General features: G+C 41.5%; 1 protein-coding gene across 3 annotated transcripts; it reads left to right on the forward strand.

The window, feature by feature from the left end:
• The first annotated feature begins 14 nt into the window (after positions 1 to 14).
• POMT2 (protein O-mannosyltransferase 2) lies at positions 15 to 25,310 on the forward strand. 3 transcript variants are annotated; one of them, XM_068192739.1, is made up of 21 exons: positions 15 to 184; positions 819 to 903; positions 1,685 to 1,789; positions 2,941 to 3,049; positions 3,976 to 4,084; positions 5,512 to 5,671; positions 8,235 to 8,341; positions 9,263 to 9,345; positions 10,401 to 10,510; positions 12,513 to 12,579; positions 13,377 to 13,449; positions 14,959 to 15,037; positions 15,791 to 15,942; positions 17,582 to 17,673; positions 18,806 to 18,882; positions 20,021 to 20,092; positions 20,307 to 20,366; positions 20,545 to 20,650; positions 21,630 to 21,770; positions 22,408 to 22,522; positions 23,061 to 25,310. In XM_068192739.1, the coding sequence occupies exons 1-21, from the start codon at positions 30 to 32 to the stop codon at positions 23,164 to 23,166; spliced, it is 2,163 nt and encodes a 720-aa protein (XP_068048840.1). In that variant the 5' UTR covers positions 15 to 29; the 3' UTR covers positions 23,167 to 25,310. The 3 variants fall into 3 exon arrangements, with proteins under 3 accessions (XP_068048840.1, XP_068048841.1, XP_068048842.1); XM_068192740.1 differs by having other exon boundaries at positions 13,380 to 13,449; XM_068192741.1 differs by lacking the exon at positions 15 to 184 and adding an exon at positions 525 to 548.
• The last annotated feature ends 795 nt before the right edge of the window (positions 25,311 to 26,105 follow it).

Raw genomic sequence — 26,105 nt, forward strand, 5'->3', positions numbered from 1 at the left:
GCGGTGCAGCGCGCGGCGGGTGCCCGCGGATGCCGCCGCGCCAGCGGGAGCCCCGCCGGGGGCCGGGGGGGCCGGCGCGTCCCGCCGCCCCGCCCGCCGCCACCCGCCCGGCCGCCCTGGCCCTCGTCACCCTCCTCAGCTTCGCCTCCCGCTTCCACCGCCTGCGGGAGCCGCCGCACGTATGGTACGGGCCGGGGCGGGGCGTGCGCCTCTCCGGCCGGGCGCTGCCCGGGCCCCGGGGTGCGGGTGGGTGCGTGTCCGCCTTGTCCCGGCTGCAGCGGCCGGGACTGCGCCCTGGCTCCCGGCCCGCGCCTCTTCCCCGCCCCGGCCTTGCCCGGCGTGGGAGGGATCCCGGTTTATCCCAGGCAGCTGGAGGGACGGGACATGGCAGTGAGGGCCACAAGGAAGCGCGGCGCTCTCAGGCCGGCCCGGCCCGGCCCCTGCGCCCTCCCCGCTGCTCTCGGGACATTCTGCAGGGAGGGCATCGGGTCCCGGGGAGGCCGTTTTGAGACCTTAGTGCAAAAAGCCGACTTTTTAACCTCGCTAAGGTCAATTTGGAATCAAAAGGGCAAACCAGGGGTTTTGGAGTGATAATACAAAGCTTTTTTAAAAAAGCGCCTTTCCTACAATGGCTGCAGTGCTCTCCACGATTTCCCACTGAGTATAACGCATTGTCTCGTATGGAATGTATGGCAGTAACCCTCTATACTATAAAAAGCATAAGTAAAAAGACCTTCCTGGATTTTTTTTTTAACTCTCTTCAGCATTGTAGCAGATTGGTTATTGTGGTTTGTGTTTTGTTGGTGTGTTTTTTCCAGTTGGGATGAAACTCATTTTGGGAAGATGGGAAGTTACTACATTAATCGGACCTTCTTCTTTGATGTCCATCCCCCTTTGGGGAAGGTAAACTGCTTTTCTGTTACATATTTCAGAAGCCACAGAAGTGGGCCCATAAAAGTCTGTCTCTGCCTCCTGGCCAAAGGATGCGGTGAACAGCAAAGTCCTACCTGACTGTTATTGACACCACAGCAATTTGCATTCTGTGTCCAGAGCCTTAACTTGCACCTTTCTGTATTCGCAAAACATGCTTCAAATATAAGAAAACCAAAGAGTATTGCATGTTGGGTTTTTGAAAGGCTTGACATGAAAAAAATCAATGTGACACTTGGAGGGCATATGTAACAGAAGCCTACATTTTAAAGGAAACAAGCAGTTCCTGATAACTTGTGAGCAAATGAGATGCCTGCCACAAATGACCCTGAGAGCGTTGATTTCCTGTTCTGTAAATGAACTTGTTTTAGCAACAGTGTAGTGTGGATGAAGGTGCATCCTCCTGCCTTGTCAAGGTTATCTTCCTTTCAGACTGAGTCTCCTGAAACTAAAGGGATAGGGAGCTATGGGAGACTCTACAGAATTCTCCCTGCTCAATTCCACACTTAATATTTTTCTTGAGCTTGCAGTCAGCCTTATGGTCTGTTGCAAAAATAATTCTGATTTTGCCTTTAGACAAAGGGCAGTATGTACGTATATGATTTCTGTAAATAAACTCTTTTTGGGTGATGTGTCTGAATTATTTGTCTTGTGGATCAATGTGGCTTCTACAGATATCTTACCTGCTGCTAGCCTGGATACTTTTTCCTCCAGTGTGATTTTCCTGACCAGTTTTTTCACATTTTCTCTTCAGATGCTGATTGGACTTGCTGGCTACCTTAGTGGCTATGATGGTACATTTCCTTTCCAAAAGCCAGGGGATCGGTATGAGCAGCACAACTACGTAGGGATGAGAGGGGTAAGGCTCTGCAGGCTATTGTCAGCTGGTTAGCTTTCCTGTGCCTTTCAGTACAGAGTGTTCCATCTTAAGAGCAACTCTCCTTGATCAGGTCAGAGGTCTGGTTACCCTTGTGCCTTGTCTTTAAGCTCCTTTGAAAAGTGTTAGTGGTTCTATTGTAAATAAGTCTAAATGTGTGTCTGCGAGAGGCCAGGTAAGAAATTAAGGTGAAAACTGAGGGCAGCTCTTCCTGCTAATTAGTGAGACTACACTGCTGCATGGGATAGATACCTTGCCTTGTCTGCAAAGCAAACATTGCTGAGTTCGAGCTTCTCTCACTCCATTGTGCCTGGCTAATCTCCTGGGGAGCCAAGGGTATCAAAAAGCCAGGATCATCCATTGTCATCTGCAGTTTGCCACCCACAATGACACTAAGCTGAGTATGCTCACGGAGCCTGGGACAGCAGGGCAGAATTCAGAGTTGTATTTGATCTGAAACCCTGGCTCTACTGCTTTTTAGGAAGACGAAGAGCCATATAACTGACAGCAGATAAGTCAAAAGGAGAAACAGTGGCCAATTGCTACTACCTAGAAAGAAAACTGAAAACTGGGAAGGCATGTTTTCTTAGTTTAATTTCCAGAAGTTCATGGTTTTAGGTTTCCCTGAGCCAAAGGTGGGAGAGGTGCTAGAAACAGACATTAAAGATAATAAATTCTACTGTGGTCTTGCTTTCTTTTGTTTTCATTTCTTCTCTTTCTCCTCCAACTATCCTTGGTCTCATTTGTGTAGGAGAGGGGAATCTGGTCTGCTAAAGATATAAGGTGCAAGTGTGTTTTGTTTTTAGCTTTCATAATCTAGTATCTTGTTGAAAAAAAGGCTGAGTGTAGTGGATGTGTGGTGCACCTACTTAATGCATTCTTTTATGAATAGCTGGTGCAGTCTAGCAAGAGTGTGACTGGCTGTTGTTACTGACACCACTGCAGAACAGAGTAAGCCTCTGTCCTCTGAGCAGTGTCTTGTTCAATTGGCTTTTGTCTGATGTTCTTTGTGACTCAGTTCAGCTGCTGCAACACCTGTTGTTGTAGGTATGGAAGATGAAGGAAAGAAAAGGGTGTGAGCTCTTGTCCACTGTGGGAGGGGTTATAACTTCTGCCATGATCTTTTCCTGCAGTTTTGTGCATTTCTTGGCTCCTGCCTGGTTCCTTTTGCCTACCTCACGGTGTTGGAGCTGTCAAAGTCACTGCCAGCAGCCTTACTCACGGCTTTCATCCTTATTTTTGGTAGGTGTTCCTGCTACAAAATTGAGTATCTTAATTGTTCAGATAATTTAATTTCTGGATTACCATGTGTTACCTAACCAGGGGATATTTGGGTTAATGAGAGACTTTGTCAAAAGCAAAGTAATTCCACTTTAAAAAAAAAAATAAAAAAATATATATATATGTATGAGGCTTCTTACTTGGTGGTCCCCTTAAGAACTTCACAGAATTGTTTAGTTCATAGGTACTTCTGTTACTTGCATAACCACAGTATTGGATTAGATTGCACCTTAATTTAAAAAATTTTTTATAAGGTGGGTGGTCAGGAATGATTTTGCCCTCTAGTAAAATGTTGATGTTTCCCGTATGAATTATAGAGATTTTAACGGCCCCTGCATTACTTTAGAAGAGTTCACAATAAGAAATTAATAAAGTTCCTTGTTGAATTGAGCCAAGTGGAGAAATTGACCTTGCAAATGAAGTTACTAAAATAGGAGTTTTGTAAGGACACAGGTATTGAGAAATGGAGACTTAAAATATCAAAGCCATATTCATTTTTTATAGATACCATCTGAAAGATGACTTCTCCTCTGGCATCCTCTGGCACTATGGTGGTGCCTTAGGTAGATAACTGCTGGCTGTAATCCTCTCCATCTGAACATGTTCCCTGCACTTTCCAAATGGTGTTTCACAGATACTGCTGTACTGCCTTTTGTTCTTGTATTTGTTTTTATTTTTGGTTTGTTGGGTTTTTTTTCCCTTGTTATCCAGGTAGAAGATGAATTGTTGTTGTCCAGGTAGAAGATGAAATGTTGTGATCTCCTTCTGTTTCTAAAATTTTCCACCTTCTTCTTGTCTTGACTACCCTAAGGAAGCTGAATTCCCACAATCTTGGATTCATTTTGGAACTGCAAGTCTTTCTGACATTGCTGTGTGTCTGTTTGCAGATACAGGCTGTATTACATTGTCCCAATATATTCTGCTGGATCCCATTCTAATGTTCTTTCTCATGGGAGCTGTTCTGAGTATGGTGAAATGTAACAGCTGTGCAGACAGGTAAGATAAGGATGATAATTTTGTTAAACTGTAGGTATTTAACAAAATTAAAGTAATGTCTGCCATTGATGATGTGTGAATGGCTGAAATGCGATTATTTCAGGAAATTTGAAGGTGAAAACAACTGTTGATAGCAGGGAGAAATTTTTACTCTGAGGGTTTGTGTAGTTAGGGAGAAAGTATTGTGCCTGGAGTACACCAGTTTACCTGTGACTATAAGCACCTTTAAAAATCCTGCTGTCTGAGGTAAATAGTGTAATTTGTTTGATTTAGAGAAATGACTACAAAAAACTTAGAGGGAAATATAGCCAGGATGATTCTGAATAAAGTAGTCAAGTTGGTAAGCATATTTGCTATAGACCCATCCAGAGAGGGTAGTGGTTTTTAGGTACTGGCAAGTGTCAGAAGGCTTCTTTGTGGCTGGGCTGCACAGAGCAGTTTCCTTGAAATGCATCGCAAATTCAAAGACACAAAAAGCCGAGATTCTTTGTTATATATGAGCAGTTTTTATTTCATGAAACATTCAAGAACTGATAGTATCAATCTTAGCGTGTCTGCAGTTCGTGTGGCTGAAATGCAGCCTGCAGCATACTGTATGGCTGTCCATGGCCATCCTTATCTACAGCACATTCCCCAGGGAATGCAGCACTAAATCACAGGGCAGTGCTTGATCAGCTCTGTGTGCCTTGACCTGAATTTATTTTTCATATCTTAGAACTAATCCAGTTGTCAAAGTAGTTGATATTCTACAAATTAAAAGCCATCTCTAGCTATCGTGTTGCTTAGCAGGTCATGGGGATTTTGTCTAGTTGAAATGAAAGCATCAAGGCATTAGGAATCAGAAGGAAAAAGCTTTTAAGTTCTGCTGTCATTTTTTCTCATCTCTCTTCTGTGGTTCAATTTTATGTCAGTTCATAATTTGTTTGCTTTTTGCTGCAGCTTTTGTTTGTGTTTAGGATAGAGGTTTTCCGCTAAGGCTTTCTTGCTTTAGTACAGGTGGCTGCTCTTTGCCTCTTGTTCTTCCCCATGTCCCTAAATTTCTGAGAGAAGTAAGTTTGCACTTTATGGAGCAAAGTTCTGGTTTCTGTTTTCAGAACTTCCATGTAGTCAGACTTTCTTCACACTAGTATTTTTTTAGCTTAAACCTGATGTCTGCATTTCCATCTTTGAATGGGAGATCTAAGGTTGCCCCTGGCTTAAGTGTACCTGAAGCCTGTATCAAGGCTTCACAAGCCTGTATCTGAAACCAGTATCCTTGTGTGATTCTAAACTAAATGAAAAACTTGTTTTTCCACTTCTTATGGGTTCCTGAGAAGATGGACTGTAATTTTTTGGGGTAACTGATCTGTTATTTATTTTTGTGATCACGGGCTGCCCATTCATGTAGCCGTCATTTAATTTACTGACTTGCTCTACTGGTCCTGCAGGCCATTTTCTGCCTCCTGGTGGTCCTGGCTGAGTCTGACTGGTGTGAGCCTTGCTGGAGCAATGGGGGTAAAATTTGTTGGCCTTTTTGTAGTCCTCTTGGTTGGCTTGAACACAATCTATGACCTATGGGACTTGCTGGGGAACCTCAGCCTGTCACTGGTGAGTTTCAAAGGCTTTTCTTTACTTTAAGTGTTTCTTTGTTTTGTTTGCTTTGTAATTCTCCTAGTCTTTGACAACCCTGCAAGTACCCAAACAGAGATACTCCTGTCTGCAGCAGAAAGGAGCATCTGATGTGGTGATGCAAAAAGGAGATTAAGGTTATAATGAAAACATTATTGCCACACTTTTGAAAAAAAATCAAACACACTTATATTAGCAGGACATAATAGTTTCCAAGCACAGCAGAAAGATTGTTACTTTTTCCTGAGAGAAACTGTTACCATTCCAGTTGGCTGCATTTTCAGTCTAAGCTAAAAATGCTCATTGGGAGTGCCTTTACAGTGGCCCAAAGCAAGATGTTGCCCAGCACTGTTACCTGACCTTCCAAGGAGTATGTGCTACCTGGCAGACAAGCATGTCTTGCAGCATTTAGTTTGCATAAGCAGTGTGAGCTCAGGCTCTGCTTTGTGAGAGTAAGGGGGCAGAGGCTGCATAGCAGGAGCATCACGAGTCACAGAAGTGCTCTGCAATCTGCAGTATCCATTGCCGGTTTCGAGGATGAAGACAGCCATAGCCTGCTTGATTTCATACACATTTAGTTCTTCTAAGCCTTAAAAATTTTGCTAGTGGTTTGAGTGTCCTGGTCTAATATATTGCATTTTATGTTTGCAAAGTGTGAAATCTGCCATTTGGAGAAATGCCTTGATGTACCGTTTGCTGTCTTGCAACTGGCAGGTAGACAAATTCTTCAGTCATATCTTTTAAAAGGTGTTCAGTTCTCCTCTTGTCTCAGCTTCTTTTGAAGCTTGAAAATTCTATTTTTTTTCACTGTTTTTGTCTCGTTTTTCTTATAAACAGTAGGAGCATGTGGGGAATTTTTCTATTCCTCCTGTGTGATTTGTTTTCTTTGATTAACTTAAATCAATATGGGCTGCAAAGATTCAATGTTCCAACTCCAGAGAAACACTTCTTGAGCAAAGTCAGTTAATTGCATTTGAAATATAACAAATCCATCATGTCTAAGCTTTGTGCCAGCAGACAGCTGCACAGTGATTTCATTTGTGCTGCTGGCAGCAAAGGCAGCAAACCCCCGAGTGTTAGAATATGTAAAGAAATTTACTCCTGAAGGTAGATGCTTTCTGAATAGCTATTTGGCAACCTTGGTGCTTGAGGAGAGGGAAAAAAAGGGTGAGGGTTAATCTCCTGATGGCCTGAATAACTTACCTCTGCATTTGTTAGGAAGCTACTCATGATTATTTATATACAATTTTTTGGGGACTAACTTGATTTCTAGAATTGTCAGCTTGTGTTGGTCCATTGTTCTGATTTGCTCACTGCTGTCTTTCACATGCACTTTCTTTTCTTTGACTTTGCATTGAAGTCTTTAGTTAAAGAAAATCATTTCATGAAAATTGGAGCATATTGAGGTCTTTCTAAGTAGGGAACTGGAGGGTAGTTCATGTGCCTCTCCACTGCCTATATTTGGTTGTGTACCATCACTCAGCATTAGTTTCTCAGTGTCCAGTGGTCATGAAGTATTCTGCTGAAGTACTGGAACTGAACACCTCTTTCCTTTGTTGACTTCACTGAGTTTTGCAATGTGTTCAGCTTTTTCCATTCTTTCTGAATTAATTGGTTCTGGTACTAAGGGATGGAGAATGATTAGCTTAATGATTATATGACAGGTATCATATTAAAAAATATGGAGTATAGCAAGTGCATCTGCTTTCATCCACTTGGAAGTTAGTGTGGCCATTTAGCAAACAGTTTTTGCTATATAATGTTTTTCTTCTTCCACTATTTATTATCCACCCTCTATTTTACGTTATTTACTCTACTACCAGCAGTGTCAGTAGGATGTGAAAATGTAATAGCTTCTTTGACATCTGTTTGCAAAACATATTTTCAATTGGTTGAAATAAAATATTTTGCTTTCATTTTGGGACATCTGAGGAACAGGTTTTGCTGCTGACTTTTCCATAGTTTCTGGCTGAGCAGCACTAGAAGTTGCAGTGGGAGAGCATCCTTGCTAAGCAAGGTGATTTCTGCAAGTGAAGCATATCTAGATCCCCAAGATGTCCTGGTTACATTTACATTTGCATAGACTTATTAGGGGAACAAAGTTTCATTTTCCCTCTTGCTTAGCTTTGGTAGTTACTATTTTGAGAGCCATCTTTTTGCTGGGATTTTGGGTTAAGATATGTACCACTTATAAACAAGTTAAGGTCCTTGCTCTCAAAATACTTTCAGTGGGGGCTGTCCAACCTCCTTTGCCAAAATTAGGGATGCTCAGCACTTTGGAACACTAAACTCTCCTCTTGCCTATTTTTGTCTTTTTTCCCATGACCCTAAAATAGTGAGCTATCATAGCTCCAGCTTTTGGAGATGCACAGCAAAGGCTGGCTCAGCTTTTACCTCTCTCTGGGCCTTTCTGAGGTAATTCTACAACATGGTGAGCTTTCTTGCACAGCAAGCTCCAGCCATAGGACTGCTGCGCAGAGTCTTGTGAAATCAGGAGTGAAGTTGTTCCTGCACTGTTTGATCCAGACTGTGTTTGTTACAGGTCATGTTTGGGAAGCATTTACTGGCTCGTGTACTCTGCCTCATCATACTGCCGCTTGCCCTCTACACGGCTGTGTTTGCTGTTCATTTTGCAGTGTTAAATAGAAGGTATTTCACAATGTTTTCTCCAGAACAATTACTTGTCTTTGCTTTGAATTAAAGGCTATTGGTTATATAGCAGTCCACTTTCAGTGTCAAAAACACAGCCAGAAGCTGTGTCTTTGTTTAATTCCCTTCCCTAGCTCTCTGGCCAAACTGGCAGTGAAATTGAACTTGAGCTTGAGACTCTCTGAAATGCCAAGCAAGTAACTTTAACAAACTTCCTGTCTCATTTTTTTCCTCTTCTCTTTCTGGGACCTGAAAATGTCTCAACTCCATTCATTGTCTTTTTGTAATTAAAAAAAAAAGTCATTGCATTCATGAAAAATGGCTGTGATTAAAAGAGTCTGAATTTGCTTGAAGGGAGGGCTCTTTCCTGAATGCTTGCAACCAAGGGATGCTTTTTACAAGGAAAGAGCTAGTAAAATAACCATGTAATGTTTTCCACATGCCAGCATTAAAAAATGAGGTGAATAAGCATTTCACTGTAGAAAAAGGATAGAATAATAAAGCTGTTAATTTTCAGTTAAAGTCTACTGGTCTTACCACTAACTTCCTAGCAGAAGTAAGACTACAGGAGTCACAGAGAAAGGCTTTGTTATATCTGTCCTGACAGTGGGTCAGTTTATTTGTTGTAAGAACACCTCCAAAGACAGTTCTGATGCTTTGTGCAGTGCCAGCATGTACATTTTTGTGACCTCAAGTCTTTGCAGCACTGGACAATTTCCTGCAAGACTGTCTCTATCTGCTGTAATTCACAACATTAGAGAAGTGTGTCTCTTAAGGGAACTGCACCCATTCTTTTTCTTCAGATGCACAGTCTGGTTTTATAATTTTTCTTCTGTAAAAACAACTTGGTAATGCATGACAGAGGTTTGTATGCTGCTTAGTGAGACCTCGAATTGTCATATTCTTTGCTGTCTTTTGTAGTGGTCCTGGGGATGGTTTCTTCAGTTCAGCATTTCAATCCCAGCTGATTGGGAACAATCTTCATAATGTCTCCATTCCAGAGCGTGAGTGTCCATATGAATAAAGGACTCTGAATGTTGTCAGTGTACATGAGAACTTAAATAAAAGAGATGTCCCCATGACTCAGTGCAGGGCAGTGTGAATTATGCCTTCCGTGGTCAAGGCCAGATCCATACTCTTCCTCTGTGCAGTTTTGTGTATTGACAGAAAGAAAAAAGCCGAAAATACCACCATGTTCAGTGCATGGTCACTAGCTGTTTCATCATATTCCATCTAGGGGGAAGGATGCCATTTTGAGGGGTTTGACTTGTGTGCATGCATCTTGTTATTCTTTGGTTCTATATTACTTGAGACAACAAAAAGGTGTTTTTCCTGTTCACCTTAGATTTGTAGGTGTTCAGATGTGGGATTTGTTTCCAAAATATGTGTAAATGGAAACTATCAACTTTTGTGACACAGCATGCCACTGGTCCAGCTGTGTTGTATTCAGAATGCATCCGAATTTAGCAAAAAGAAGGCTCTGTGGTTGTTCCCTAATCCTCAGGATGGCTAGGGACTACTGAGCCTTTAAAATGGTTTAACTTTCTGATGACTTCAGCTTTTTTCTGGCTGTTCCCTGGTCCAGAGCTGTCGCTGGGGGAGCATCAGGTCTGTTCTCCAAGGCTGAGTTCTCTCACTTGTGTTGGGGGACTAGGAGGGAAGATGTCTTAAGCCAGTGTAGCAGCTCTGCTGTCGAACAGCTGAGCTTGCCTCCCTTCTCTCTTGTATTGCTGTAGGGGTCAGCAGTGTTATACTCTTAGGGAAAGCTATCCCAAAACTCTCGTTATGAAATTACAAAGGAATGCCTTACCACGTCTGTTTATGTTCAAACTTACTGGGAGAGTTTTAAGTGTTTCAGCCAAATGTTATGTAACAGTTTCACTGAATCCTGGTTAGGGATGGGAGATAAGCTTGCAACAAGCCCTGTGGAGTAATGTGTCAAACAGGAAACAAACTTCCATCAAAACAATGGAGAGTGCATAATCGAGCACTGTAGACTAGCTGGGGGAGATACAGGAGAGCTGCCTTATGTCTTTGTTCCTCCCTCTTTCTCATGCAGATTTGGCCTATGGGTCTGTGGTCACAATGAAGAACCTTCGGATGGCAGGGGGATACCTTCACTCCCACTGGCACCTCTATCCAGAGGGCATTGGGGCTCGCCAGCAGCAGGTTGGTGTGCCGTGGTAGTATTGCCTGTGTCTGCAACCACTGGGTTACTCTCTTTGTATTTGGCATTAGGAGCCAAATTGGTAGGAGCTATGTGTTTACTCAGCATCTGTTACCCTCTCAGTGCCACAGCTGTGCACTTGGCTTAGAACTCTGACTAAAAAAGAGGATTGAAGAGAGCCTACCACACTGCACCAGAGGGGTGACTTACAGTAACAAGGCTTTGCAAAACCATCGTCCATAAATGGAGTCCAAGAAGACTTCAGAATAGTCTCCCAAAATGAAAGTTACCTCAAGAAAGGCTGTAAAACTTTGTTTAAAACCAGTACATTATCTTGCAGCTTTTCTGGCTGTATATTAAAAGCAAGGGAATAGAACTGCTATATATTGTTTTTACTCCAGCTGCTGGCCTCTGTGACCTTACATGAATCCCTCTCCTTTGTGCCTTGCTTCCTTCATGTGTCACCAAAGAATTTGCTCAATAAATTAGATACTGTACATTTGTAAGCTAATGTAGCCATATGGAAACCATCTGAAGTAAGGGCTTCTCATTAAATGATTAAGCAATAAGTGAAAGTATAAATCAGAAATCATGTAACTGTCTCTAATTAAGAAGTACAAACATTAAGTGGATTTCTTATTTTTGTCCATCATCATCAAGCTTCACGAATCTTTGCTGCTTCTGCACTTTTACCAAGATGTATTCTGCAGTTTGATTATTGGTGTCTAAAAATTGTTCTGAGATCCTTGAAAGAAAATTGCCAGAGAAACACAAGTGTTTGGTTTTTAACTCCCTGCTGTCTCTGTGGCTAGGAGGAAGTTTTCAATCCTAGCCACAATCTTTTTTTCCTGCTGCTTGTCACAATCAGAATTTCTAATACTCTAGCATGACATTAATGTTTATTACAGTATATGGAGTTTCATGCCTCAAGCATAGGCAAAATTGGAGTGCAGATCATGCTTTATGACACTAAAAGCAGGGAGAGGCAATTTGGAGAGGACACTAATGGGAGTTCCTTGTGGAAAGTGGGAAAGGGTGGAGATTTCCCTGCTGTGCTCCATGCCCTGGTGGTAGGACAACACTAGGATTCTAGGATAGTTTCAGGGCTCTGGAGAGGGGAAGGGAATTTAGAGAGGAATTTGGAGGAGATGTAGAGAGGAAAAAGTGATCTCTCTGCTTCCACTTTCTCCTTCTCTCCTGATGGCTTGACCTCAAGGTATGAGGTTCTACCTCCAGCTCTGCCTTTTTCCCCATTGTCAGACACTCCTTTGTGTTCTGCCTCTCACCCACCCACTGGGCCATCTGCTCCCACCGAAGAGAGAGGCACAGGTGGGGCACTGGGCTAGTGTCCCAAGCAGGGCGTGCTGCTCTCTCAGAGGAGGGTGAGTGAAGGGAGTACAGTTGCTTGTGCTCTGGGGAGCAGCAGCCTGGAATAAGATGGTCTTTGTGCCCATGGGAGCAGTAAATGCAGTTACTCTGTATGAGGTTGAGCAGGCTGGCAGGGGTTAGCTGTGTGGCTGTAATGGGTGATCCCTGAATCCTTACCTTGCCTGGATCTTTTGGCAGATGTTATGGTTGTCACAGTCAGCCTGTTGCCAGAAATCTCTACTGTGTGTAAAGCCAGTGCTGCTTCTAGCTCCTGGTTCAGATAGTGGTCAGTGATTATGCAAGAGCTCTGGTTTGGATATCCTGTTGTTGTAGAAGGAGCCTCTGAAACAGGTGAGAGGAGGTCAGGCTGTGTTTGGAGGCTGTTGGTGCATGTGAACTGCCGTGAAGCGTAGTGCTTCTGAGTAGGGGCTATACACTGGCTCACTGGCTAAGAGGTGTCATCTGGATTAAGGAGGGGCCCATAACTGGTTTTCTAGGGGACGCTGTCATAAAGGCAATCCCAGGATTTCTGTGTGGTTGGTGCATTCATTTGCGGCTTTGATTTGCTGGTGAATGTGTGACTGCTATCAACGGCTTTTTTCTTGTTATGTAAAATAATTAATCCTGTCATTTCAGGTCACTGCTTACTTACATAAAGATTTGAATAACCTGTGGATCATAAAGAAACATGATTCAGATACAGGTAACAAAAACCAGTAAAGTGCCTTTTATTACTGCTGCTTCTGCTTTTCACATAAATATTCTGAGTTCTTTTGGGGCAGAGTATCCTTCATGGATATGAGGGGTAGAGGAGGAAGAACAAGGGGAAGCTGTCTCTTGATTTACACTGTGTGTGTCTACTGTGTTTTTTCTTCTTCTCCAGACTGTACAGCTGAAGTAAATAAGCTTTTCTTAGCTGAAGGTCTCATTGACAATTTTTCAGCTGTGTAGGCCTGTAAATAACAGCAGAGAGGAAATTTGAAATCAGTTAATATTTTTTGCAATCAGTTATTGTGGCTAAGAGTCTTGGGAAAGCTGAGTCCTGTTACAGTCCAGTACATTGTGTTTGACAGATTTTTGTGGATGATTGCTTGGGACAAGATAAGGGTACTGAATGTGATGATCTATGGTTTGTGCAGAAAGCTGTTGGTTTAGATTATGTAGTGTAGGTAGCTGAGGCATGCTTAGTCTGGCAGTTTCCTTTTTTTTTACCTGCCACATGTGTTTATAAAAATTAACAAGAATTGTCTAAACAGCAAAAAAATGTAAATAACATAGATATATAAGAAAAATTATAATCAGTGTTGCAAGAGTAATTTATAGTTCACATTCTTTGGAGTAGCTCTCAGGCTTAGAGTCTAGAGCAATGTTTTACACCAGGCTTAGAGTCAGCCCAGCTTTGCTTTATTACCTGCTTGAGGCATGAGCATCAGCAAGAAACTTTGTAATACCCTGGTAAGTTTGTCAGTACATTGATATGATTAGTTTGTCTTCCTTCAGCAGATCTGTCTGACCCCTCAAGTCCTGTGGAGTTTGTGAGGCATGGAGATATAATTCGTCTGGAACATAAAGAGTAAGGATGATTTCTGGGATTCAAAGAGATTGTGTGATTGAATAGAATTGGTGGGAGACTTGTCCTGCTGGAGACTGTGGTTAGACAGGCACAAGCAGGCTGTGTGACAGAGGTATCTGTATATCTGAATTTCCAGTGTGAGGTTTGTAGAGTTTTTCTTCTATGATTTATGTTTTGAAATGTGTCTATTAAATGAGAAACTTCAGAGAGAACCACACAACTTTATTAGGACTACCTGCCTAAGCAGCAGGGAAATTTCTTCAGTTGTGTGAGGTGCAATAATCAGGGTAACTCTTCCAGAGAAGCAGTTTTAAAACCCTCATTCTGTTGCCTGTCTCCATGCTGAATTTTCTAGACAAATAGAATATAGGGTTTTTTGGTTAGTGTACTGCAAGTATCCTGTCCCTATGTTCATAGGCAGTATCCACCCGCTGAAATTCTCAACAGCACTGAGGTCATAGCAGTTAAACACTTTGAATGAAAATGGAAGCTGATAAGAGATCAGCTCTCTGCAGGGAATACCTAAGAGGAAGCAGTGGAACCATAGTGACTTGGTATTTAGTCTTTATCTGTGCCAAAATGCTATGTGCTTTCACAGCTTTGATTTCTTAACAGAACCTCTAAACTCGTGAGCCAGGAAATCATGTTCTGTTATTTTCAGAATTTATTTATTTATATTTGCACCAACCATTGCTTAGGTTTCCAAAATTATTATAAGACTTTTTTTTTTTTAATTTTGAATTTGGGAGTTTACTATCATTATATGGTAATGAGGATGATAACATCTTGATTAGGCAAAATGGGTTGAGTCCTGAGAGGTCTCTGGCACGGGAGTGAATGGGCGGTGCTGGGGAAGGATCTGGCAGGTGGCACGCGGGGCCGCCTGTGGCACGTCCCGTAGGACAGTGGTGTCTGTGCCAGCGCAGCCGGGCAGCTGCAGCACGCTGGGCGCTGCCCCAGCACCTTTGGCAAGGACTGACGGGCTATGGCCAGGTTTCTCTGCTTGCCTCAGTTGGCAGACCCTGCCAGCACAGGAGGCTCTTTGTCTGCACTGTGCTGGTGTAAATGGTGACCACTGATTTCCCCCTAAATGGTACAATCTTTCCCTGCAAAAGCAAAACTGATAATCACAAAAGGTCAGGATCTTGCTTTTCTTCTTATAAGACAGGTCTCTTTGGCACACTTTTACTGTTAATTAAAACAAAACAAAGCAGAGCAAAACAAAACTAATCTCTTTTCCTTTCAGAGGTGGTAGATTGTAGTTTGAGGCTTGGATTTATTCATGCTGTCATCCTTTTTTGTCACTGTCCAGTGTGGCATGAGCTCAGAGTCACCTGCTGGGAGGTGACAGTTTCACTCCATGTCCCCCATCCCGTTAAGGCTGCATCCTGCTGTGCCCTCAGCTGGAATTCAGTGGTTAGAGTACTGGCAGATCTCTGAATGGCTCAAACCAATGTTTTTATCACAAATTGACAAGGTTCAAAGGTTTGACTTTTAATTTCATTTCAGAACTTCTAGAAATCTGCACAGTCACCAGCATGAGGCTCCCCTGACAAGGAAGCATTTTCAGGTCACTGGCTATGGAATAGTAAGTGAAGGCAAGATAAAACAAAAGCTTCTTCTTTTGGGAAGAGTTCATATCATGCCAAGGGAATTTATTGTTGCTTTTTTTAGTTTGTTAGCCAGGATGATAGATGGACATCTGCCATCCTCAAGGAGAAAACTGATATAGTATGAAATGCCTTATCTCATATTTAAGGTCTATGTAATGTGAACACAGATAAAAAAATTTAAACTTTTACTGTCAGTCTAGCTTTGGCAGCATTCAACTCCAGAAATGACAAACTGAGCAGCCTTGAAGTTGCTCTGACAAGTATTATTTTATGTATTTGGCCTTGTCACATAGACAAGTGGGTTTTTTTTTGACAGAATGACAGTATTTTGAATCACAAAGATGGAATATGCTTTGAGGGCTGAATTTCTAATTGCAAAGATCTGTTGCCTAAACCCCTTTTGTGAAGCAGCCAAGTTGCCCCTGTTTATGCTGTAACTGAGCTACAGTCAAGAATGAATTGAAAGCAAACAAAATTAAGGTTGGCAAGATAGAGATGTATTTGTGAATGGTTGCTTATGTCTAGAATGATGACTTCCTGATGGGGAATCTCTTCTGTGAAGCGTGAGTGAGGCTGGTCTGGGCTAGTTTTTTTAGCTTAGCACCCAGTGGAGTTTCAAAATTTCCTATTTGCAGTGCTTCAGTTCTGTTTGTCTTCTAGTTTGGGCACTGTGTAGTTTCTTTTTTCTACTTTTGTAATTTTTTTTTCTCGGTATGCTTGCATGACAGAATGGAACAGGAGACTCCAATGACTACTGGCGGATTGAAGTGGTAGGCAGAAGGACTGGGGAGCTCATCAAAGTCCTACGGAGTCAGGTCCGGCTAACCCATGTGGCCACAGGGTGTATATTGGGATCTTCTGGAAAGACTCTGCCAAAATGGTAAATAGTTTGTAATCCCCATCCACCCCTACAGAGCCTTGAGCTGACATGTTCCTTTACTCAACGGTACTTTTAGACTAAGCAATAACTACACTGCTTCCATTTCTTTAAAAGAATAAAAATGTGAGTAGCAGGTACAAGGAATATGACCAAAAGATCTGGTTTAGGGTTATGCAGTCTGTTACAGTGAAGGTATGCAGCTCTGAAAAATAATATCCCTTACTAAGAGATCCAAAGGTGGCATGGACATAGATCTCATCATCTGGTAAGACCAGGAGGGGATGATAGACGTGTTATTTAATGTGTTATTTATCCTTGGGGTTTGCAAAAATCACTGGAAACTGGGGCAGTTCATGCTGTTCTGTACCACAATCTTCAAAATTGCTTTCTATTGGTATTAATTTACCTTGTGTTTAGAAGACCTTTGCCATTTTTGCATGCAGCATCTGAAACGAGGCAGTGGTTACAAACTGCTATTAGCAGGGGTTGGGATTTTATGTGTCCTTGAATTATGCATCTTCATCATTCAGATGAGGTGTATGCAGAGACATCCAGGCTGATGGAAGCAAGCTGCCCTGTCTGTAAAGCTGCACCATATGGGATGTTGACATGGATCCTGAGGCAGAGCTGTGCACTCATGTTGCTGCTGTTTTGAGAGCTGCCTCCCTAGGAAATTCTGCGTTTCCCTTCTCTGTGTTGTGGTAAAACCAGATTCTAAAGAATCCTGTGTATACTGAATCACAGAGCAGGCAGGTATCTCTGGCAGCTGCCTGACCAGGAGTGCAAATGCTATTTAGACATCACCATAAAACTGAACTCATGGACACATAATGTGTACACTTAACAAAAAAGCCAATCTCCATCAAGAGCATTCAGAAAACATTGTGGATTGTTTTTTTTTTCCCCACTAACAATTTGCTGTGTGACTGGAAGTTATTGCCGCAAAATGTTCATGATAGTAACAGCTGAGGGCAGAAAAATACTTGCTAACTGCAAATAAGGATGGTTGGAGTATATTGGATTTTTATATTTTTTATTTAAAGGGTAGTAATCGCTGTCCTTCAGAGAATTTAATGGTAATTATTTAATGGATTACTTAATTAGTGAAATTTGCTAAGTGGTGATTGATAGAAAATTCCCTATTAATCTGACATATTTCTACCAGATTTGATGCACTTTCTCCCAAAGTCTTTGATGTGACCTGCTAGACATAGGGTGACAGACTAAAGAACAGTTATTAGTATCCTCTAAGGTAGTTGTTTTGTTTCTATAATACAGTTCTTGTAGATACGGATTGACTTAAATTGACGACAGTGGTTTTCTTTGGAGGGACTATAAGGGTTGAATTGAAAGTAGTTTCTTTGTAGTTGGCAAGGTGCATAATTTTCAAAAATCCCACATATCCGCCTAAGGCTTTTTAGGTGAGAAAGTGAGAAATGTGGTTCAACTATTCTGTAGAATTTTGATGTCAACTGCCTTGCAGATCTGTTTTGGTTTCTACATGGCTCCTGTAGTAAGTAAGAATGCAACTGCTGAAGCATTATGGAGAAGTATAAAGCTAAAGAGGAAAAACTAAACACGAAATGGAAACATTGAGGGTTCCTATGGGGTGGTGGTGAACTGTTCTGCTGATCCACAGGGGCTGGGAACAAGTAGAAGTCACCTGCACACCATACCTGAAGGAGACACCCAATTCCCTCTGGAACTTTGAAGATCATATTAACCCTAAATGTAAGTAATTGATTTCCTTTTCGATTGAGAGTCCATCTTGGCTTACTGTTTAAAGGAAGGGATGAGCTGTCATCCCTGGCATTCTGCATATGAAATGTATGTGTTCTTTCCCAGCTTAAGTGCAAACTTGCTGAACTTGAGTATGTGCAGGGATGCAGAGCCCTTTTCTATTTCACTGTTTGTACTGGAAGCTGGTGATAATGCTTGAAGTGTAGTGGAAGTATAAAGACTTTTTTAAGGATTTTGAGATTTTAATGTGTTACAAAAGTGTGAAGCACTCCAATACAGGCTGTTATTTCTAACATTGTTTAATTGGGAATTGTTGTCATTGATATGAGTATGTAATATATATTTCAATGATATGTTTTAAAAAAAACTTGGATCCAGTCTGTTCTGGTGTATTTTTTTTTTCCTAGTGGGGGTGTGCTAAATGATGACTTTGCAGTACCATCAATAAATGAACAGTGTGTGACAGGGATCTAAGTTTGCCAGTAATGACAGGTGGGCCTTGCAGCCTCATCCAGGAGTCACATATGTTTCACAGGCTCATCTGGCCTGGGTTGTTCAACACAATTGTCATCCCATGAATTTCAGGTGACTTGGGCTGAGTTCTGAGTTATTAGAGCACTTGCTGTTCTTCCTCCTGTGAGAGTAACTGTTTTGCATATTGGCTTACTGTTTAAAGGAAGGGATATGCAAAACAAAGGAGAGAAATCCTGGGCTGTTGACTTGGTAGAATTTCCTCTTCTGTTGTAATGCATTTTACATTCCCATACTTATGGCTCATTTACAGATAAACAGCAGCTTATGAAGCCTATGTCTCTTAATTTCAGCCAGAAATACAAATCTATTTATTTCATGGACTTTTATATATTTCTATTGCTCCTGGAAGTAAAGGAGGAAATTTAGAAGTACAACAGTTGCAAAGTTCATTGGGAGACACTTCTAACTGCAAGCCACTGTGTTTAGAGTATGAATGAATTGCATAGAGAATTAAAAGAGGTTCTGGAAGCAGATTTGTTGTAAGAGGAGAGAGTTTAGCTTATTATGAAAAAGGCAAATAGAAGTGAACCATACAAACTTCTAATCTATTTCTCTCTCTCTCTTTTTCTTTTTTTTTATTTTTTTTAAGTGCCCAATATCAGCTTGGATGTTTTGAAGCCTTCTTTTGCAGAAATTCTGCTAGAATCCCACATGGTTATGATCCGGGTACGATATTGATTCCAGATTATAATTTTCTTCCTCCTCTCTCTTGCATTCAAAAAGAAATAGCACATTTGGAGAGATCTGGGTGATGGCTGCAAGGTAGGGCAGAATTTGCATGCCCAAGCAACCTACTTGAATTTATACTTAGAATAAAGGATGATCTTGGAGCTAAATCTTCCAAGCCCAAGTTTGGAAGCCTTGTGCTTAATGCCTGGCTCTGCTGTTTGTGTGATCTAGCTACAGCCTAGTTATGTAATGTTTTTTCTACCTTCCTGTAAGGCTTTAAAGGAAATTTAGTATTTGTGAGGCAGGAGGACATTACTGTGGTTGAAATAAGGAAAATCAGCTAAACAGACACTTAAAAAACAGTAAGTGTTTGGATTGAAAATAGAAAACTTCTGATTTTTTTCAAGTTCATCAAGGAACTGTGATTTCTGGTTTCCTTTTTATCTCTGAATGTATATTTTTAAAAAAGAGCAGATATAATAATTGCAAAGTGGACTGCTCTTGCAGACTTTTCCTATGCCTGTTCTTTGTACTCTTGGCCACAGCCCTTCTGCTTCCAGCTCCTCAATCCTTCTTCTGAAGAATGAGAAGTTAATACTTTGAGAAAGGAGTCTAGGTTTTCTTTGCTACTGTTTGTGAAGCTCTTCTCAGGTTTTAAAGAGAAGAAAGTAGTCAAGCACGTTATTGTTAGTACTTGTAAAGTGTTTTTGTAAAGCGTTTCCATGGCAATCAGTGATAATGCTGTCTCAGGTAAGGAAGCACCTGCATGAGTTTCCATGGAAATAATCTTTGAGGCTTTTTTTTTGTAGTGGAGAGAAACCTGTCACAGTAGTCTCTTAATGAAAAAAGGTCTTGCTTATGCAACATGTATCCTTAGTGACAGAAAAGCTGAAGAGGAAAAATGAGAGAATACTGCCTCTTTTGCCACCCAAAAACCATTTTCACTTCCACAGTAGTATTAGAACATTCATAGTCCTAATTGTGACCGTTGTGGAAGATGATGTGTTTATGTAGGTCAAAAAAGAACTTTCACTCAGGAAGGGTATTGATATATGTTTGTGTACACAGATATTTCTGGGCAGACATTACAGCACACCTGCCTGCTCATTTAAATTTGATGTTAATTTATCTGTAGGGAAACAGTGGCCTCAAACCAAAGGACAATGAAGTCACATCCAAACCTTGGCACTGGCCCATCAATTACCAGGTATGTTGATCAATCCATATGCCTTTCTATTTTCAAGTGCTTTTGCAGTGCCTTTTGAAGCACAACACCTTGTAATTGCATTGAAGATGCTGTCAGCTTTCTTTTGTAGCATCTGAGATGCATGCATGGGAATCTGTCTCACCTTAGATGCTGTGTAAAATACAAACTGGACTGATGAATATCTGGTTTTCTCCCTTCTGATCTGTTTCCTCAGGGACTGCGTTTTTCTGGTGTCAATGAGACAGATTATCGGGTTTATTTACTTGGAAACCCGGTAAGTTGGAGTGAGAAGTTCCTAGCCAATGTCTTCAGCAAACTTTAACTTGGTCTTGCTTCTGCCAGTTCTCTTCCTTCTCCTTTTGGACTGTCTCTCTTACTGTACTCTTAATGTTTGCATGTCACATGCACACGTCCAGCATAAAGTCCCAAATCTTTCTTTTTCTCTTGTGTAGGTGATTTGGTGGCTAAATCTGATCACTATTGGGTTATATCTTCTGATAACAGTTGCCACTGCAGTGGCACTGAAGAGAGGTGTCCAACTGACCTCTGAACTCAAAGGTGAGGTCAGTCTTCCTTTTCATAAATGCCTTTTGCAGGAACCTTAAAAGTGTGTGGATGGCAGGACTTTGTGTGTCAAGGGTGGGAAACCACTGAACTTGGATTTTCAAGCAGTGTCCACAGAGAAAAGAGTAGGAACTTCATAGCTGTAGTTTTATAGTGAACAGCACAGGTCTTCAACAAAAATAGTGCATGGCTACCTACGTTGCCTGCAAGGGATACAGGGCAATTAATCAATGCCCTGCTATCAAGCTCTGCATGTGCTCTGTACTCAGTAGTTTGCACAGTGTTTTAAGACAAGAAATGTTTTCTAATATTTATGCAAAACAAATGACAAATGCAAGAGATAAAATGATCCTTTATTATGTCCATTGCCAAGGTTTTGGAGCTTTTCACAAGCCCTAATTAGTCATACTTTCACCATTCCTGTTTACATCGATGGGTGCTTCATTTTGTAGATCTCCTTATGGGAAGTCAGTTCTAAAATGGGATGGGAAACTACTCAGTTATACAAAAAGTTATTGGCTAAGCTGTATACACGTGCCAGAGCTCATAGTCCCTTCCTCAGGCTCTGAAAGCTAGACACCATTTCTTTCCAGGAAGGGCTGACAAAGTGGTCATCTGGATGGCTCTCATTGCAGAGACAATGAAAATCTTCAGAAACCAGAATCACCTGATTAGTCTGATGCACAGCTGGAGAAACTTCACCTTTGGTCTTAACACAGAGCATGGCCAACCTCCTGCCATGCCTTGCGTCTTAGGTCTTTGTATATCTTTTCTGGTAGCTGTTCTCCTGAAGTGTGCTTCTATGTTTATAAAGAATGCAGCTAGGATGTTGCAGAGGCTTGAAGCAATTCCAGACCAATACATTACTTCCTGCAAAGATCATTCCTGTTGAGTTTACTTTGTGTGTTAAGGTTTGCAAATAGGAACTGTAGCTGAGTTTTTCTCTGCTGAAGTATGTTTATTTGTGTTCCAGAACTGTCCAGAGTTGTGCTACGTGCTGGAGGGCAGATCACACTGGGCTGGCTTCTTCATTACCTCCCTTTTTTTATGATGGGACGAGTTCTCTACTTCCACCACTACTTTCCTGCCATGCTTTTTTCCAGCATGTTGACAGGTAAATACTAGAGTCTTGGAGAGGATGAGGTAGGAAAAAAGCTGATACTCTGTTAAATAGAGTGTTTTTCAGTCTAAAAGGTTTATTATTTTTAAAGGCTTTGTTTGCTTGTGCAAAGTGCTTGAAAGCATTGATTTACTCAAAATGTTTTTCACAAAGCAGCTTGCAGTGCCATTTTTTTGTTTGTCTGTTTGATTTTGGTTTTTTGGTGTTGGTTGGTTGGTTTTTTATGACTGAAGAGGCATTAAATTTAGAGATGGGATTCCTGGTCGCTGCTATTTCACTGTTCCTATATATTCTTGTATATAAGTTACTTCCCTCTTGGTTTACTGCCAACACTTTTCTGTTATGTCTGTTTATAATTTGGCCTTGGTAGTTTTTCCTGTGATTTTATATCATGATTTTATATCAACTTCATGAGCATCTGGCACCCAGATCTCTTTTGAATTTATTCAAATGGAAAGGCAGGACAAAAAGAACCTTTGCTGATACAAAACAATCTCTGTGGTTCTGATGGTTACCAAGGTAAATGAATTTAAAAATTGGCATGGTCTTTTGATGTTAACAGAGTTTCATCAGCCTAGTCCGTGAACATAGCAGCTCTGTTCTTCTGACTTATACCTCTTCCTTCTCCTAGGAATCACCTGGGATGCACTACTGAAGTTCTGTGCTGGGCTCTTGTCACCCAGCACTACAGCTAGACAGGTATATGGAGGTGGATTCCTGGCACTGGTTCTGCTCATCCTGTACAGGTGAGTAGAGCTGAATTTTTCATAAATGGGATGTGTGACAATTGCCATCTCAATAGAAACTTTGCTGCCTCTTAATTATCCTTAGCCTTTGTTCTTTTTTATCTTCTCTGCTGAATTTGTCAGACATCCTCAAGCCCAATCCTAGACCTTCAAATTTGATTAGATTCAGCATCTGTGTCCCAGTAATGCATTACAGAGCATCTTTCCATTGCAGGGAATCTTTCTGTTGTTGCAGCACACAGCGTGAGCACTCTGTTCTCCTCCAAACCTGCCTTTCAGTGGTTTATGGTTTTATTCCCAATGATGGTGACATATTCCTCAAATACAGGCAAATTTTTCGTTTTTGTAGGTTTTATGAGATTCTAAGAGAAAATGCCATGCAATAAAACTGCGTACTATGTATATATTGGGTTCAGCAGAGATTAGAAGGTTCCCAGTAGAGCTTAGAGCAGCCCAAAGACAAAGGTCCCACAGGCTGCGAACTTCTTGAGACAGAAAACTGTGCTGATCTTGATGGGCATTTGGTTTCTTTCCACAGCTTCTACCTCTTCCATCCACTGTCCTATGGGATGATAGGACCCTTGGCCTCCAACCCAAGCAGTCCCATGGCAGGGCTCCGGTGGATGGACTCCTGGGAATTCTAGAGCAAAGGAAGCCTGGAAACAGCGGATCAGAAACATGAGATCTGCTGCATGTCGGGCTGACTCTGGTGCTTTGAGGACATGACTATAAAAGCCCTCTCTGGAGGCTCTGGGTATAGTAACCCTGTTGCTTTGGCATGTGTTTGCACTGCCTGCATTGGAAGATGCAGAGGTCCCCTTAAATTAAAAGACTCATGTCCTGAATCCTTAGGTTGTATTAATTGGCCTAAATGCCAATTCCTTGAAGCAGTGTATATCAGTCAAACAGCAGTGGCATCCCAGCAGCCAGACCAGTACAAGTTGGAGGCTGTCTGCAGTTGCATGCATGCTCTATGCGTGTGTGTGTCTTCCTGCTTGTAATCTAAGCACCACTACAGTTTGAAGCACTATAGAACTTCTATCAAGATTAACAACCTTTCTTATGGTGAGGTTTTTGAAAGCTTACTGTAAGTATCTGGGGACCTTCATTCTACCTGCCTTGGCTGTCTGAAGGTTTTTTTGTTCTGACCCTGGATTTTTAAAATTTGACTGAAAGGATCTGTTTGAAATCTCCTGAGCCATTGTGCCTTGCCTGTCTCCCAGGCCCTCTGCAGAGATGGAAATTGTTTATTCCTATATACTGCCTTTCTCTCTGGTCACCTTTAATGGTTTATACAACTCACCTAGCAGGCCTGTTTTCAGGGCTAGACTGTTCCAGCTCAGCTCTTTGTAGCTTCTTTCAGTTCTGTCTGAAGGTGCCAAGGAAATTACAGTAGAAATGGCAGGTGGTTTATTTTCAGCCCCAGTATGCTATAGAGACCAGCATGGGGAGGTACTAGAGACTGTAATGATAGTTTGGAAATCTTACAGACAGCTGTCATTCAGCTTTTGTTCCCAGCTATTTCAGTGCCAGTGCCTGTGCTTTTAGGGGAAGGCTTCATCTCAATGCATGTGGCACCTGCAAAATGGGTTGCTGGTGCCAAAGTATCTGCTCAGTGTTCCCAAATTGAACATGTTCCTTCTCTAGACTGCTGAACATCAAATTGCAAGGAAATGTGAGGCCAGGCAAAAATTGTCTGTGAAGTTTCAAGAGCCATTGGATGTTGAATCTACTCCTTCCAAGAAAGTGGAATTTGATTTATCAGATGCTTTTGTCCTGTGATAGGTCTATTTTTGTCTATGTTTATTTTATTCCATTTCCTACTCTTCATCCAGTGTTGATTTCTTGTCACAGTTCAAATTGCTACCTTGTAGTATCCAATGTCAATGACACTTAGATCACAGCTGTATTCCTATCTCAAGGAGTAATATTTGAAAAAATCTGTTGTGTATGTTTCAATGAACTCATGCCTTTCATTTCAGAGTTCTTGCTTTGCTTCACAGCCTTCCATCAAATTACAGATAAAGGGAGAGTAACAGGTGGGTGTGTGTGCCTTTAAACATAGACTGTGCATTTATTTCTCTTACCAAATCTTGGATTCCAATACATTTCCTACCACATGGAAGGGCTGCATTAGCATAGTTGTTCTCTGGGGGGGACTAGACTCCAGTCAGACTTGCTTTGGTTCCCTTTAGTAGAGATCCACAGCATTGTTCAGTAAGGCAGCTGCTTGCTTTGTAAGGCTCTGGCTTGGTATGTCACATCTCTCCAGAAAGTAACTCCTATAGATACTAACTCAGATGGGATGGACCTGTACTTTTGAATCTAAAGGTTTTGAGTTGATCACCTGCTGCTTATACATGGTGGGAAGTCATTGCAATAATTAGCTGCTGGGTTTGATGATTCTTTTCCACTTGTTATTGCAGGAAGTGCTCCTACCTGCATGAGCCAGGAATTCACAGAGGTGATATATAGGCAAGAAGGATGTGGAAGAAGGCTGGAAACTTCTTCAGAACCTGCCAGATCTGACAGTAGCAGCAAATTGTTAACTGTTGGCAATGTGGAAGGCAGACAGAGCAGTGCTGCCTTGTAACAATGTGATCCACCAATCTCTTGGTGAGATTATTGACTTAATACATTGCTATTCTCAGTATGAGCTTTCCCTAAGGGAGTCCCATTGTCATGGGGAGGATTTGCCAGAAGAGCTGGCAAAAGCCATGATTTAAAGTGCAGTTTTTTCCAGCACATACAATTATACACTTCCCCTTAGCATTAACAACAAAATAAATCTAAGAAGCTTGGGAGTGTTTTGGAATTACTGTTTGTAACACCTTTTATTCATCATATTAAACCTTGGGAGTGCAAAAATTGAGTTAGTAACCTTGGTTTCTTCAGTTATTATGAAGAGGTCAGTTTTGTAGGAATTGCCTGAGGAAGAGGAATCAGTCTGTTTCTTGGCTGGGATCCCTCCATCCTTTATTAGTAATAATCTTTTGGATGTGGATTGGCAGCTGAGTGCTGAAGGTGGCAGATTTAATGCTCCCATCCCACTTTCCTATGCACAAGTCCAGTTTCTGTTTCAACACAGACAAAGGTTTATTTTTCTTTAGGACTGTCACTTCAGAAATTTTCTTGAGGGCATTTGATTGACATTGAGACTATTTCTTAGGTGTTGTGTACTGGTAAATGGGTGAAGGCATACAGTGAAAAAAAATCTAGCTATTCCACAAGAGGGAGCAACTTCCAGCCGAATTGTTATTTTTGATCTGGAGTTAAAAGGATTGAAAGGTCTACATTGAAACTAGAGGGCAGACATTTCCTCTGCACTCTCTGGACTCCAAGAGTTGGGTTTTCAAGTAAGTGTACATTGATGTGGCTCTGTCTTCTTTCAGGAGAAAAATACTGAAAAATTACTCCTGTTAGAATTTGACTTTCAGTATTTGCTTCTTAAAATCTGTCAGGCCATTACTGAAACGTAATAGTAACTGATACTTTATGAGGTCAATAAAATACAATAATTTGGATTCCCTTCCTGACTCTGTCTTGAAATATCTGAATGGTACAGATATGAGGCAGTGGGTGC

The sequence above is a fragment of the Anomalospiza imberbis genome, chromosome 6 (assembly GCF_031753505.1).
Source record: "Anomalospiza imberbis isolate Cuckoo-Finch-1a 21T00152 chromosome 6, ASM3175350v1, whole genome shotgun sequence".
Taxonomy (NCBI): domain Eukaryota; kingdom Metazoa; phylum Chordata; class Aves; order Passeriformes; family Viduidae; genus Anomalospiza; species Anomalospiza imberbis.